General features: G+C 34.7%; 1 protein-coding gene across 1 annotated transcript in view; it reads right to left on the bottom strand.

Moving 5' to 3' along the window:
• The window catches only part of LOC138710386 (neurexin 1-like), a 658,219-nt gene extending 646,946 nt beyond the window's left edge, over nt 1-11,273 (bottom strand). The window contains exon 1 of the mRNA XM_069841633.1: nt 10,126-11,273. Within this exon, the coding sequence (XP_069697734.1) occupies nt 10,126-10,743 (618 nt within the window). The 5' untranslated portion in view covers nt 10,744-11,273. The remainder of the gene's footprint in view (nt 1-10,125) is intronic.
• Between the last annotated feature and the right edge of the window lie 5,176 nt (nt 11,274-16,449).

Raw genomic sequence — 16,449 nt, 5'->3', positions numbered from 1 at the left:
AGTCCAAACTGCTGCAAACAACATGATTATTTATTTCACAATATTGCAATTTTAAAATATGATTTATAATTATATCCTTCATCGTAAATGAACGCATGTCGCTTGTATAGTAGCCTCCCACTATGTCGGCACATGTCCATTAAATATTACTACTTCTAATATTTAATTCGCTAGACGAAGGAAGAAGCACAAGTATCAATTCATGAAGACAGGTGATGCCCTGGCAGCGAATATCCTTCAATTTGAATAGGAACAATTTTTATGGAAGGCAAGCAAGTAGGTATAAAGAGCGTTTGCCAGGAAACAGGTTTCACTCAGGAAAATGCAGTCGACTTTTTTGCTGCTATACGTATGTATATGGAACATGACTACCGAGGAAATACGTAGTGTATACATTTAGCTGGATCGAGCGTGAGAAAGTTTTGTATTACGTAATAAATAAACACAGCCGAAGCAGGTTAAAGGGAATTCAGTATCAAAGCATTTGTACTAGTGATGAGAAATTCAGTTCAATTGACAGATTTGTTCGCGGCGAACTAGTTCAATAGTGAGATTAATTAAAAAATCTAGTTCGTTTAGTTCATTTAGTTCGTTTAAGAAAAGCTGAAGCATATTGTAGGATTTCAAGCCAGACGTGACTATCGCACAATATCACAAAATTAAATTTATCTTAATTACACCTTTTAGTCTTAATCTACCTTGTGGTAAGCATGAATAACTGTTTCCTTAACTGCTGAACGCTGTAATTGTGAGATTAAGTTTGGCAGCGTATGGATTTAACCGTTCACAGTTGAACTTAAACCTTGAATATCTCTGAAACTACTTCATGTTGATTAGTCATATTTGGTTTGAAACCCTCCAATAATAATTTAGTTTAATTAGTTCATTTAGTTCGTTTGGGAAAGGCTGAGACAATCATTTAGTTCCGTTAAGGGGTTAGATACAGCTTACAGCAGTAACATTTTTGGAAATATTAAACATTTATTTCCTCCATTACTGTATATTGTACAATAATGAAAATTCGTAGGCCTATGTATAAAACACTGTCCTTCTGCTATATGAAAAAAAATATTTTTACGATTTAAAAAAATTATTTATATTTCGTTTTTTTTTTTTTTTTTTTTTTTTTCAAAATTCAAAATGTTGGCAGTTCACTGTGCAGTGATGAAACGTTTCCCTCACAACTCAAAAACTTGTTAACTTTTTCATGTTCTCTCTCTTTCATTTTATTGCTGAAACTCATGTTTACAATATAACGCTGTTTCAGTTACATTCCTTAATAAATAATATATATATATTTTTATTTTTTTGTAATAAAAGATACTGATATTTGACCATTTTTTAAAATGAATTTATTTTTATGAGACAATCTATCAAAGGTAGAGAAGTGATCTTGCATCATATTGTAGATATGACATGCATAAATACACACAAGAAATTTCATCACAGAATGTTGGATAGTTTTCTAGTTATATGAGAAACGCATCATCACTGCACAGTAAACCGAATTAAAACAAAAATGTAAATAATTTTTCTAAATCTTAAAAATATATTTTTTTTTCATATAGCAGATGATACTAATTTTCATTATTGTACAAGATACAGTAATGGAGGGAAAAAATGTTCAAATTTCCAAAATTTTACTGCTGCAAGCTGTACCTAATTCGTTAATTAATTTAGTTCACTTGAGATGGAGAGGAAGGCTGACGCAAAGATATAATCAGGAAATCAGTAAGCCCTATATTTCAACTTTGAGGGATAATGTATATACTTATGCGATAATTGTTTCCTCTTTTAGAACAACAGATTTTAGGAAAATATGTTGTTCCATTATTTACTGTAATCAGTTTTTATTTATCTTTTTTTCAGAGATAGAGAGATAAGAAGAGAGAGTAACAGCATTGCAGTATCAAAATATTTCAGCGTTGCAAAGGTTGATTATTATTGGATTAAAACTGAAGTGAAAGCTTGAAAGTAAAGGAACACTATTAAACTGTAAACTGTATACTCCAACCCAATCTCAAATGTAATAATAATAATAATAATAATAATAATAATAATAATAATAATAATAATAATAATAATAATATAAAACCAGAAAATAATGGTCTCCCTTCAGACATATACATTTGGGAGATAACACAAAAAACAACTTCAAATTCAACAATTGTATTGTATTGTCAGTCGAGGAACAGATGGAGTCTCTCGTTAATGGCCACTTAAAATGCTCCTTCATCACACCTATCACATGTAAGGAGTAGGGGCGCCGTTAGCAGTAGAGGCACAAGAGGGCGTATGCCCCAATTTTTATTGTTTATTATTATTTATTTTTATTATTAATCTGTTTACACGTGTTTAATATCATAGCCTATGTTGTATTATGCAATCAGAAGTACAGATTGAAATAACTAACACCTTTAAACTTTATGTACGAGTAGTTTAAAGATTTCAATTTTTCTTAGTTTCTTATATATACAGCAGCTAACGTTGCCGATAGAGCGACAATACTCTGTATTACAGATATTACTTTAAAAAATAGAGCGAATTAAATTTAGAACATAAAATTCTATTCTTTGACTGTTGTGTTCAACATGAGGTTTCGATTTGCGAATTCGGGACTCCAGTGCAGCGGTAGAGTTTGAACATGCTAATTATTCTTAGACAGTACGAATGTAAAAAAAACGAAGACTATTACAGTTACCTTATTTTTAAAGACGATTTAAAGTAACATTTAACGGAAAATGTACGTGACAGGTCCCTACCGTAGCAATTCTGAGTGTAGAAATTAACAATGCGTATTGTATTGGAATACATAGAACCTGAATCCTAACATTTAGTTCAATAAATTAAAGACAAGTAGACAATGTATTTGCTGATCTAATATGGAGAGCATTATGGTTGACGTGAAATTGTGATTTTATATTGCATTTGTAAGAAAAGAAACGGATACATTATTATAATAAAATCATATAAAAGACTAGTACCGCTTACTTCATTGAATAATGCTTGTCAGATACCACCGCTGTGGAGTAACGGTCAACGGGACTGACAGTGAAACGAGCGAGCCCGGGTTCGAAACCTGGTTGGGACAAATTACCTGATTGGGATTCCTTCCGGGGTTTTCCCTCAACCAATTGAAGCAGAATTGCTGGGTAACTTTCGGCTTTGAACCTCGGACTCATTTCGCCACCATTAATTTATATATCATCATCATTCATACCACAGCCCGAGTTCAGTTCACGGTGCAGCGTGTTGTACTTGTACAATAGCGCGGCCGTTCGGCTGCCGAATAATTCACAGAATAGGAGTGGTAAGCAAAAATAAGCCTCAGGTACAACAGGAAAAAAATGCTTATCAGACTTAACCTCACATCCTTAATATTGGCTACGAACGATACAAACGTAATGTAACCAGACTAAACAGCATATGTTCATCTGCTCTTAACCTCAAACAGAATGAGCTGAGTAATAAACTAATAATATTAGTGTCCGTAGTTTTTAATTTGTGCAGAATGTTTATGAAACAGAATTTAGTATAACTTATTTATGATAGACCCTTAAAGAGACTAAATTAAGTAACATTATTAGTGTGTTATGAAACATGGACCAACATTCCTCTCGTGGTAGGAACGGCTTCTTCTCTACCTAATTTGCGAACGACTTCCACAGATACGTCTCATCTAGTTCCCGAACTATTTTCACAAAAATATCGAACTAGTTCTTCTAGTTCACTTCGATGATTAGTTAAATTAGAATTAATCGTTCGCGAACTATTCATCACTAATTAGTACATAGCTAACTTTGATTCAGTGCAGTTCAGTTTTTCATAGCAATGCAGTAGGCCTACATATTAAAACAGCTGATCTTCATTTATGATACGTTTATTATGAACCAATCTTATAGATAGAGATGAGAATTCCATGCAAATGCATGTTTTTATAGGAACATAGGACATAGCTCAAACTCAGTACTTAGGCCTACCCATTTCATTACTTTCCAGTTCCAAATACGAGGGGCATCCAGAAAGTAAGTTTCCCGATTTTTTCCCCTTGAAAGTATACGTAATTAGCCGTGTCAATTGCGCATGCGTAACAGATCTATGACGCATCAATCATATGCCAGCCGGACAGGTCCCGCCTGGTGCCAGTAGCGTGGCAACAGTGGTTCGAAATGGAAGCTCTTATTCCTTCTCCCGCCGCCTCGAGGTTCGGTCGGTGATAAAGTTCTTTAATGCACAAAGCATTGCCAGCTCTCTCTCTCTCTCTCTCTCTCTCTCTCTCTCTCTCTCTCTCTCTCAAGAAATTCCTGTCCTCCGGTGAGCGTTTTGGCAACGACGAAGAGCTGAAGACGTCTGTCACACGCTGGTTCCATTCACAGGCGGCAGAGTTCTACGATAGAGGGATACAAAAGTTGATCCCACGATACGACAAGTGTCTCAATTCTGATGGTGGCTATGTTGAAAAATAGCTGAAACATTGCTGTACCTGTTGCCAATAAATGTTTTCCTGAAAGTGTGTGTTCTTTTTTTTTTAATAGGGAAACTTACTTTCTGGATGCGCCTCATATATCTACTTTTTCCATGCATATTTGCATTTTCCATAATTTTTGGGGATGAAAACAGGTATAATATTACATTCAGTTTGAATGCATGTTTTAATGGTTATGTGTAAACATCTCAGTTATGTCGCTTATTTTAGCTTCAGGAATCAGGATTGAAAAAGAAAAAGAAAAAAAAAGCACTAAATAACAGAAAAATAAAATAAAATGATACGATTTTCACAATAAGATGTTTTTTTTTTAATTGTACCTAGGTAACCGTAACCGTAAGGTCTATTATAATTTCAGATAAAAAATGTCAAGTCGATCAGCATGGCGCAACTGCTTCACATATTACAAGAATGCAAAAAAGGAAAGAATCTGCAAAGAATTCCACAGATCTCTCAGTTATTCCCACGGGAAATTGGGTGTAGCAGCGAAAAACAAACTTGGCAGGGTCATAAATGATAACCTGGACTATGGATTCTTTTGCTCAGTGAAGAAGGTTATTTTTGGCGAAAACTTGAATGAAGAATTTGACCTGACACTGTCACAAATATGTTCATTCAAGTTTGCACCCATAACTTCTTGCGATGTAGAGAGGTCATTTTCTGCTTACAAAAACATATTGAACTCACAGAAACCAATTTAGAAATGTTGTTAGGTTGTTAACAGCGCAAAAAAAGTGAACTGAAATAAGACATTTGGAAATGAAAGTCTCTATTTATAAATGTGCAGTGATATATTCCTACAAAAATATTTAATCGTTCAACTACAATGTTATTCAACAATCCGGAATTTGGAGAAAAAAGTTTGAGAAATCATTTTAAATAAAATAATAAGGCGCATAAATCGCGTTCCCACTTAGAAATTCCATCACGTAGCTACGAGCCAGAATATTCTCTGATGAAATCGTTAAGAAAATTAATTCAAAAGTCGGATGCATCCAAGATATCATCTCGGAAAGTGAAGAAACTCGAGAAATTTTCTTAGATAATTGTCATTCATGAATTGAAAGAAACCTACGCTTAGGATTCAATTGTATTTTTTATAACAGGCGGTTGCCTAGAAATCTGTGCATGAGATAGGATGGTCGGCAGATCCAGTATAGATCATCCGTTATCTCATGACACCAAATGCAATCGTGCTCCGTAGTTCATAGTAAGAATCTTGTGGTGGATGTAAGCGAGCTAGCTAACTTGCAAGTCGAAGGGTAGCAAGGGAGGGAAGCTTCCCAGTCCACTTTTTTCTTCCCCTCACGCGCAGGTAGGTTTGAGATGTCGAATGGCCTACATATTTTATAAAGTAAGCCAATCAATTAAATTACAGATGTCATTTATAAGTAGCGAATATTATTAGATCCAACCGAAAGCTGACGCCCTCAAACTTCGCTAGCGGGTTCTTTACTTGCACAGGTCACATGGTGCCCTAATAAGTGAAACGTGTTTCTAAGTGCAAACCTGTTATATGTTACGAAATGTTTCATAAAATTTGAGATATTATGTTTCATAAATTTTGCGGGAAAGTCTCCTTAAAAAATGTAAGTTAGGGGCAAATAGCTTAGAAACAACTATTACGTCAACAAAGACACTCTAGTAGGCCTATATACAAGTGGCTGACAAAAGTAAATTGAACATAATATTATATTATGGTATGCCGTCTTTGATAGTAAAATTAGGATAGGAAAATTAATTTGAAACGGAAACTAACATATTCTAAGGAGCCACGCAACCGTATAGTAATAGTAATTCTTACATGAATGTATTTTTAAACAATTTTCCCTATATAATATACCAATTGTAATTGAATTAAAGCAAAAACTTAGAACATGTAATGTAATTTTTTTTAAATAAGCACAAAAAAACACTTTGTGGAAACTTTTACAGAGTTGACTTTTCTTAAAATAGAAATTATATTAGGCCTATATTTTCTAAATGTAACTCGATGGTCAATTTCAGGTATCAACTAAGAACTAGAATACCGCTGTCTAACAAAACTTCATAAACACTGCAGAGTGGTATTGAAGTCAAAAGTTCCTGAAGGATTATGTATATTGATCGTATGTATGTGACTCGCTAATACTACAGTTTGTAATTGAACGGCTGTAAAACCCATATTTCAGATGCAATTAAGGATTACAAAAAGTAATACGTATTTGTGTCACTAGATGAAGTTAAATGAAATAAGTATCATGGCTGTTGAATTGGAGAACTACATTGTTGAATAAATAATACATATTATATTAAAAGCTATGTTCATTTTTAAACATTTTAGATGTGCTTCGTGCCAATTCTATATGAAACAGCTGTAATTAAAATCTCTCAATAATATAGTACATACTGCAGCGTCTTAAAGAAACTCTTAAACGGTCTTACATCTACTTATAGCTGTAACTTTTAAACTTAAGACATATCGTGATAAATTAGAGACAAACATAAGTATTTTAACTCTATATTAAATAATTTCAATAAGAGCCAACATGCAGCTCAGACTACAACAAAAAAAAAAGTTAATTATTTTAAGAAACTACCAGCAAGTCATACTGGCAAATGCAGAGGTCTCCTAAAGTGTCATAGAATTTGTATTTGTGTCTGCTAACTCTGCTATTAAATATATATTATAGAAATGAATTATTTTATTTCATTTTTAAACTGCCCATATAAGTTGGGCAAGTTTCTCGTTTTAATTTAAGAGGAAGATAGATTTTGAAACTTATTCTTATATAAAAGCAAATTTGACTGTTACAGATAAAACTGCTACTTTTTAAACAAATATACTGAAAAAAAAACAAATGTCCTGCAGATGATATACTGTAATAAATGTAGGTTTAATGAATTAGGTTCTGTATAGAAACCTTTTATATATTTCATGAAAAAAAAATATAAAATAGTTCTAATCTAAGGAAATATGGAATTGGACTATTTCTATTCTTTGGGAAATCATGAATACAATATTGTTTTTATCTTCGTTCTTATAATAAACAAAGGAATGACAAGTATTTTGTTAGTTGGGACTGATAAAAAATGTTAAATATATTGGAATGACTCAGATCATCTAAAGACGAATATAGATTCATTCAAAACTACGTACATATCATATTTTTCAAAAGTCTAAGAACTATTGCTTCCTCCATCTCAACCAAAAATACATTTATCCTGTAGGCTGTATATAGTAGCATGTGACACTGAATTCCCGGTCATCCATATCATATACCGTATACATATAATTGTATCATTACAGTTTTAAAAGCGTTTTGAACTGAACTTTTTACATTGCTGATATACAGTAGGTAGTAGATGTATCGAAGGTTTGGTCTACTGCGTCCAATTGTAAGGAAGATCAGAAATAAATATTCTGTAGTATTCTCCAGTATCGTTACAAATAGCTAACGCAACTTCACTGACGCAGATCGACTGACGGCTTAGGCAGACTCATCTTCTAAAATGTTTACTCTTCAGTTCATCAGGAATATAAAATATTTAATAGCAAATGATTGAATTTGACCTGCTCTAAAAATAATTAATTATTGCAAAATGCATGTCACTGAATAAGTGAATAATAGTCATTGTTGAATAGAGAATAATAATATAATAAGTACTGATTAACAATACAAATGGTGAATATGTCATATAAATAAAATATCAAAATATCCGAAGAGGAAGTTTCAGAATTAAATCGCTTAGGCCTAATTGTGAATATTTAACAATAATAAGAATTACTTAACAATAATATACCATTTTTAAAATTAAGTTTCAAAATTAAATGACTCATTTACTGGAGTAAAAAAAAACAATTTTATAATTTCAAAAATAAATTACATAACTTAAACGTCATATTCTTATTTCAACCTACAATAATGTAATTTTCGAAATAAATCCTGAACTAAGACATTAACTGGACACTAATTATGAGAAATAAAAATCGCTGGACAAATCTTATTCTAGGAAATCATATTATGTTATTTAATTAAGAAAATAATATAATTTTCGAGAATTACAAAACTGAACCTTTAAGTAAGGAATAAGTGGCCCCATTGAGAGTGAATGTCGAGCATCTCGACATAAATAGAAATACAGAAGAATAATAAAACGGGAGAAACAAATTATCGAAATTAAACTTAAAAAACTTTGAAATAATCAATGTTATTAGGATTTTCAAAGTAAATCAGAAAACTATCTAACAGTAGTATTAACACAATTAGAATAACTTAACTAAACACATAATTTTGAAACTTAACCGTAAAATCATATTAGGAAGTGACTAACATTTTAACAAAGTAAAATTGGTCAATGTTACTTATGTCCCGCCCACTATAGAGACATAGGCCAATTTTACACATATTTAGTATAACTTGTTGCTTCATTGACAGGTTAGGTTTGGTTAGTTTAGGTTTTTGTTACAGCCTACCTTGCATACACGATTATAACGCAACATTGGCAGTGATAAATGTGAAATATTCGTTCAGTGGGCGTTGGATACTCTACATTCACCGTAAAATTACTCGAGCAATATTATTGACGGATCAGTTCAAAAGGGAAACAACTCAAATTTAAAGTTTTGAGAAAACTGGATTTTAAAGATTCATGTAGTTGTGAAAAATTCAATTACGCTCTAATTTGAAACTTATAGTAGGCCTATATATAAAACATTAACAGAATTTGGAGTAATTTCATCAATCCTTTGATTTTTCACAGCAACATAAAGATTTAAAATGCAGTTGTCTCAAAACTTTAAATCTTGAGTTCTTTCCCTTTGAAATGGTCCGTCGATATAATTTTCGAAAATTAGTTACAAAACTTGAAAGTCAATTAGTCAATATAATAAAAGATTAATTACTTAACTTTAATAAAAATAGAGGAAGGAATCACAAAACTGAACTCTCAAGAAATGAATATGTCTAAAAATGGGAAACTTTGACCGGTGACAGATTATACAAAAAATTATAAAACTAAACCGTTTAGCGGTAAATATTTCAGCATTTATTAAAATCTCTCAACACTCATAAGTTCTCAAGAATAATGTATCTTAATTAATATAGGAAATAACCAACATTATTAATTCTTCATTTTTCTATAGGCCTATACGCTTTTGACACTTATATATCACTGATTAAATTTCCAACTTCTTTACTGTGTCAATATTTAGGATTTACCTGGCGACTAGTTTCGAAGTCTTGTTCTTCATTGTCCAAACTAGGCTTTTGACAAATAAGAACAAAGACTTCGGAACTAGTCGCCAGGTAAGTCCTAAATATTAACACAGTAAAGAAGTTGAAAATTTAATCAGCAAAATTATTCAAATTTCAAAAATAAATTCAGATGATTACTAAAAAAATTTAACAGAAATCTCTTTCATATGTAATATTTCTTTCTCCTCTTTTAAGACGACGATTGTAGCTTACTTATTCGTGCGGTATCGGGTTTATATCAAGTTTTCAGTCTTTGTTTTTATATGAAAAATGTTATTGTCAAGTAGGTCTACTTATTTATGTAGAAAAATATTGTAGTTTTATTTGGCTATATATTGTATGTCAGTTTGTTAGTAAAATGTTTTTTTTTCATTGTGAGTCAGATAATAAAATATGTTTTACCTTGAATTCAGTCATCTTCATCTCCTGCCGCCTGGGAAGACCGCCTTCTTCGTCCGCGTATACAAGATTTCGTATAGCTCCGCCGAACCGAGGCTCGAAGATGACGCTAGGAAGAGCCAAGAGGGTGAGCTTCGTGTTGTACCACGAGGGCATTCCGCCGACATAAACATCGGAATTAGAAGCTAGTCGACCAAATTGAAACTCCTTGCCGCGAGACGAACGACTCTGCGTGACGCCGTCCACCGTGAGCGACGTCCTCTCCACATTGCGCTGCACCTGAACCTTGTGCCAGTGACCGTCATTGAGGTCACGGCCGACTGTCAAGATCTGGGCACCCCCGCCCAGGTTGTACCTCAGTCTCAGAGCTCCTTCCACCAGTTTGATCTCAAAGAAATCGTAAGTCCCGCCATCATCCGTGTACAGCAGCAAGCCGTTCGGCTGCTCCGTCTTAAATTCTAATTCTAACGAACCGTTTAAACCGGCGTTCCATTTTCTAAATTGTGCGTACGAAGTCTGTGAGCCTTCCAGAACAAAACCTGAAGTCACCGCGATAGTCACGACGAAGAAAGACACTCTGAGAAGCCACAGATGCATGTTTCTTAGTCTCACGACCGCCATGTGACAGGCGAAGAGGAAGAAGAAGACAGAGCGAGAGTAGAGAGAAAGACGGAACACGTCGATGCCACCGGATTACTGTAGAGAGCCGAATGGACGTCTAAATGAGCGTGCGATGAGAAGATTACGACGGTCACTAAACTGCCACTGTCACCCAACATTTGGTCGTCACCGAGAAATGCGCAAACATTTGCACACACTTTTCTTTTCTACTCAAATCGCAGACACTTTTTACTATTCTTGCAGCTACGCCCTATTCTGAGTCATTCGCACTACAGAGCATACACGCTTCAATTTAAACATGTCGACGATAACGGTTATCTCTGTTCATCTTTAAGTTCTGCTGTTATTTTAACACTGAACGAAGGACGGCGACTGTCATTTCACAACGTAAACACGAGTCGCAGTTTCGCATGAAGATGGCGGTATTGCTCTAGCTGCTGGAATGCCAACAACCCGTGTTCACGGACTGAAAGCCCGTCTCTATTATTCACCCTTATTTCCCCCCAAACTGCACAAGTACTGCACGTTCCACTGTGTTCGCCGGAGTCACCACTGGCTTTAGCGGGCTCCGGTTAGGCGCAGGCGCAGTGCGTACTAGGTCGCGCGATCGCCAACCGAGCGCCGCGAAAACCCCCAAACCGCCTCCGTCGAAATACTAGGTGTCGGAATAGTTAGCTACCGTTCAGAGGGTGGCTGCAGGGTGCCCTGTATTATTAGAACTGGAAGGGGAAAGAAGATGATAATGAGCAAGAGGGGAGATTCGACCAACCTGCTATAACGTCGCCGTCTCTTTCTCTCTGTAGTCCTCTCCGATCCGTCTATGGATCATCACGTCTATTATGTCCCTAAAACAACTTGGTGCAGAGAAAGAATGTGAACTATTAACTTCTTCAGCCGCGTTACTTGAGTCTATACAGCATGTTTTATCACCCCGTTTCCGCTGGAACAAAATGAGATCTCCGTCTCTTGTGGACACTTAATTCTTTAGGGTGATAACTTCACAAAAGTCTGCATAGCATTATATTACGTTTTCTACGATACGATGGATCTGAAATATCCACATTTTTATGTTTGTATTGTAGCTGTATGCTTGAAAAGGTACGGTAAGAGTTACATCATAAGTGCGACTATATTCTGCGAAATGAACTATTCTAGACAAACTGATACGATAAAAAATATTAAGCTTTTCTCCCCTCCCCATATAACTGAAATCAAATTCTCCCAATTATTGATACATCAAGTTTTGTATTGCTGACACTATTTTATTTATTTATTTATTTACTTATTTATATATTTATTTATTTTTCATTAAATATTTACGATACAAATTTATATGTGTATACATTATATTTTTGTGGATGTAGCTTATTTGTAGGCCTACATAATATGTATGTATGTATGTATGTATGTATGTATGTATGTATGTATGTATGTATATATATATATATATATATATATATATATATATATATATATATATATATATATATGTCTGCATTCCAACTAGCGGTGTGTAATAAGTTCTCATTTTAGACTTGAAAACTAATATTATACTTTATACTTCAATTATCATTATCATCATCATCTTCATCGACTTCAAGGGTTGAACCATTTTGGCCCGTTCTGTCTCGAAGTTGTAGTTGTTATCGTTCGTTACTCCATGTCATCTTCAATTATTATATTAATTTATTACTGACGTAGTATTCGCCATGGCTATTTGAAAAGAAATGCATATTTAGCTCTCTGAATTATGATAGGAAAGTAAAGCTAGATAATACCGTTCGTGAATGAGAGAACTATACAATGTTTACAGCAAGTTTCTTGTTATTATTTGGCAGTCTGATTCATTTTCAAATTATACACAGTATATCAAAAATATATATAACAGATTATACAATAAATAGAGTTTCTTTCTCTCTTCGTCATGCTTCAAAAGAAATAATCCATAATAATATAAATCTCCTGTGATAACTAATATATTATTATAAAATCGTGCCGTGCTTTGTAAATTAGCAATTTCCTAATCAAATGATAAAAAATTTAACAAGAACAGTAATAATATATATTTATATACAATGTATTAATATTTTGTATAAAAGTATTTCCATACAAATAGCTTCTAAAATTTGGAGGCAATAAAAAGGATCTTAAAGAGTGGTTTAAGTTTGCAAGTGTTTGATCCATACTGTGATATTCACAATAGTATTATTTAGGGATTACTGGTATGTTATTCAAGATCCATTGTTATAGTGAACTGAAATTAATTGTTACATTATATATTCATGATAATAGTAAGCCACTTTAACTCTGATGTAATAATGTAAGCCTATTTTATTTTAAAATTTCTGTTATGGAAATAAAGCAAAATTACTGACACATTACCATCTCCTGAAGAAATTTCTACAAGTCATTAGTATCACTAATGGTTCAAATGTATGTCAACTAAAAATTAGGAATAAAGTATCGCACATATTTTTTAATAGTCCGTCGTCTTGGCTCCGTGGATAACGTATTACCTCATCCAAGCGACCCGTGGTTCGATTCCCAGCGTAGGCAATGGAAGAGATTCGTCTTCCGTCCACGGGACTAGGTGTTTGTTTCTTGTCATGTTTTGTCCTGTGTTGTCTCAGTGGTGGCCCTGTACATTGCTGGCCACACAAACAGGGAGGCCACCAATGTGTGCCTGTTTACTATTGATTGAAAAATATAGGTCTACCATCCTCTGCGTTCTAAGTCTGTACGAAAGAAAGTGCTAAAGCATGACGAAGAAAGAAAGAAATTTCCTGTTCGAATGTTCTCAATTGAATGGAAGCAGGTATAAGTTATCTGGGAAGTGCCCTCTCGTCCCAGGACTACTTAATAGGAACTATATCAACTTAGGCAAGCTTACATTTGTTTGTAGCCCAACAGCAAGAGCGTCGGCTTTCCACGCTGATAATCCGAGTTCGAATCCCAGAGACTTCATGTGGAATTTATGTTAGGGAGAAGGTTTCCGTGGGGTACTTCTGTTTCCCTTACCGTCTCTCACGGTGCACCAAGAGCAACGCTCTGCGGCAAAGAGTGTAAGCTACAAGTACGGCGTGCTTTTTTTTTTTTTTTTGAGAGAGAGAGAGAGAGAGAGAGAGAGAGAGAGAGACACTGGAGTAAAATTGCGCACAATTGATGCACCTGTCATTGGAATATGTGGGTCTATATTTAGCTGTAGTACCAGCTGAATAACTGTGAATGGAGCGTACAAGCACAGTTAATGTGCAGAAACACATGAGAGATTATGAGTACAGCTCGGCCACAGTAACCCCTTTTCACTACGTTCATGTGAACATGGATCATTCTACTCTCTCGTAAGAGGGGTGAGATGAGCGATAGTACCTACACTCTTTACTTCCTGCGGTGGCTGAGTGGTCAGACCTCAGATCTGTCACGTAAGACTTCCGGTCAGGTCTGGAATTTTTCATTGAAAAATCCATAGCGAAACTGATGGCGGAAATGGTCACATTTGGGGTTTTTCCCAGAGTTCTCCCGTTTTTCCCCATATTAGGCATCTACATCATTCCGTCACCATTTCTCCATTTCGTCATCATTTCATAGCATTTCCCGATCGCCGGCTGGCGGAGTGGGCTGGCCTAGGGACGAGGAGGGTTGTCTGCTCGAAACTTGGGTACGCAGCGAACCTTAGTATAGTCAGCCGGTGTGGTTTGAGAATGCGCCTATAGGCCGTAAGAGATCACAGTACTGGGCCATAGTGTTCCCCTCCCGTAAATTCCATTCCACCTGCACTCTTCCAACAAACGCGTTGATTGTAAGACATTATGGATGGCTATCGCGAAATGCTGTGGAATGATGACAAAATGGAGAAATGGTGACGCAATGATGTAGATGCCTAAAATGGGAGAAAACGGGAGAATCCCGAGAAAAACCCCAACTGCAACCTTGTCCGTCACAAGTGTCACTATGGATTTTTCAATTAAAAATCCGATACTTGATCGGGACTTGAACCCGGGCTGCTTGCGTGACAGTATTAATTGTCAATAGGCCTACAGGTCGATGAAAAGTGCAATTTTCAAATATACAAATATTATAGTAGTTGGCCTACATAAAACACAGTTTTGCACTAACTTATTAGTTTCAAATGTATATTTGAGTTGTATACACACAAGATGTGACGTTCTACAATATTTTCGCTTATAGGCTGAGTTAAAAACAAACTTAAAATGCAAAAATTACTAAGTTAAGCATGTCACCTTTTATAAATTCATAGTTATTTTACAATCTATTGAATTTAATTGCGAAATATATTTTAAATATATTGTAAGTAAAACTTTCCATATTATCACTCAAATTTTGTATCTACAAAAGCTCTTGGGGAATTCTTCCATGGATATATTTTTCAACGAACTCTTTGATCCTACATAGCCTATTTTCAACTTTCTTAAAAGGCATTTACCAACATCAAACATATATCGCGAAAATATTGACTGTTTAAGTGTGATCGGGAAATTGACGGAAACTTCATTAGTAAGCCTAAGGATTTAATTTTGTCATTGTGCCATGTACCGTTGCAGTGTTTCTGAATGGAACGTCCTTTCTCTCATCTGAAGTCTACATGGAACGCTTTATAAAGTACATTATTTTAGGCCTATAGGAAATATTTCTTATCCTATGTTTCGAGCGCAGAACGCTTTGCACTCTATGTTTTCAGGATTTACTTGGTAAGTAGGAATTCCATTCAACCGGTAGATTATTGAAAATCGTGTTTACATATTGTGTGTTTAGTTAGCCTACATGCCTACATCTTTGATGAATAAAGGTAATTGTATTTTTTAATCAAATACTCACTTTTAAGTATGTATCGTCAACAATACCAGATAATGCACCCGACTACTACTTGCCCCTGCTTTGTGATATACAGGGACATCATTTTATTTTTACTAACATTTTTAATATTAATCTGGCTATACATTTGGATTAACGGTTGAGAATCGAATACATCGTTTGCTACCCCCTTCCACGACTGGAGTTCGATGATACTGGCGTAAAATACAAACAGATCACTTTACTAGGTAGGCCTATAGGAGGGAAGAAATGTAGTTCATCCATTAACGTAAACTAGGAAATATCGCAATTTTGAGTTTGATAATTTTCATTAGATTTTTGTTTAATCAAAATACAGTACAGTATTAACAATAAGTGTTTTTACTCGCGAACTGAGTTATCCATGCGAACGTATTCATTATGCAGTATATATATTATACTGTCTACAGCACATTAGCGTACAATATAGAGAACGAAGTTAAATTGAAAAATAATCATAATATGGATATTTAAATACATTTTTGAAAATGGTGGCCGTTCATTTGGTACAATGAGTATGAGGTGGTTTCGCTGTAGTTATTTTAAACAGTTGTATAATATTACGTAGACGTTCAATTCCTAACAGAAATTAATGTTTTCAGAAAAGAGCTAAGACAGCCCAGCCACTAGCCTTTACAGAGGGGCGAGCAGAAGCAAGTGTGGGAAGCCGGGATGCGACGTAGGCAAACGGACGACAGTACCAGTTTGAAAATATGATTCAATATTGAAAGATCTTTCGTCACTGAAAAATGCGAACATATTTCTGGAACGTGCTATACCCACTACCTCAGTACTGTTTACTATATGCAACCTTGGTTCTGTGTGGAGGACATTTGGAACTTTATTGGTAGAAGG

The sequence above is a fragment of the Periplaneta americana genome, chromosome 1 (assembly GCF_040183065.1).
Source record: "Periplaneta americana isolate PAMFEO1 chromosome 1, P.americana_PAMFEO1_priV1, whole genome shotgun sequence".
NCBI lineage: Eukaryota > Metazoa > Arthropoda > Insecta > Blattodea > Blattidae > Periplaneta > Periplaneta americana.
The sequence above is the reverse complement of the archived record's forward strand: the minus strand, read 5'-3'. Positions and strand labels throughout refer to the sequence as shown.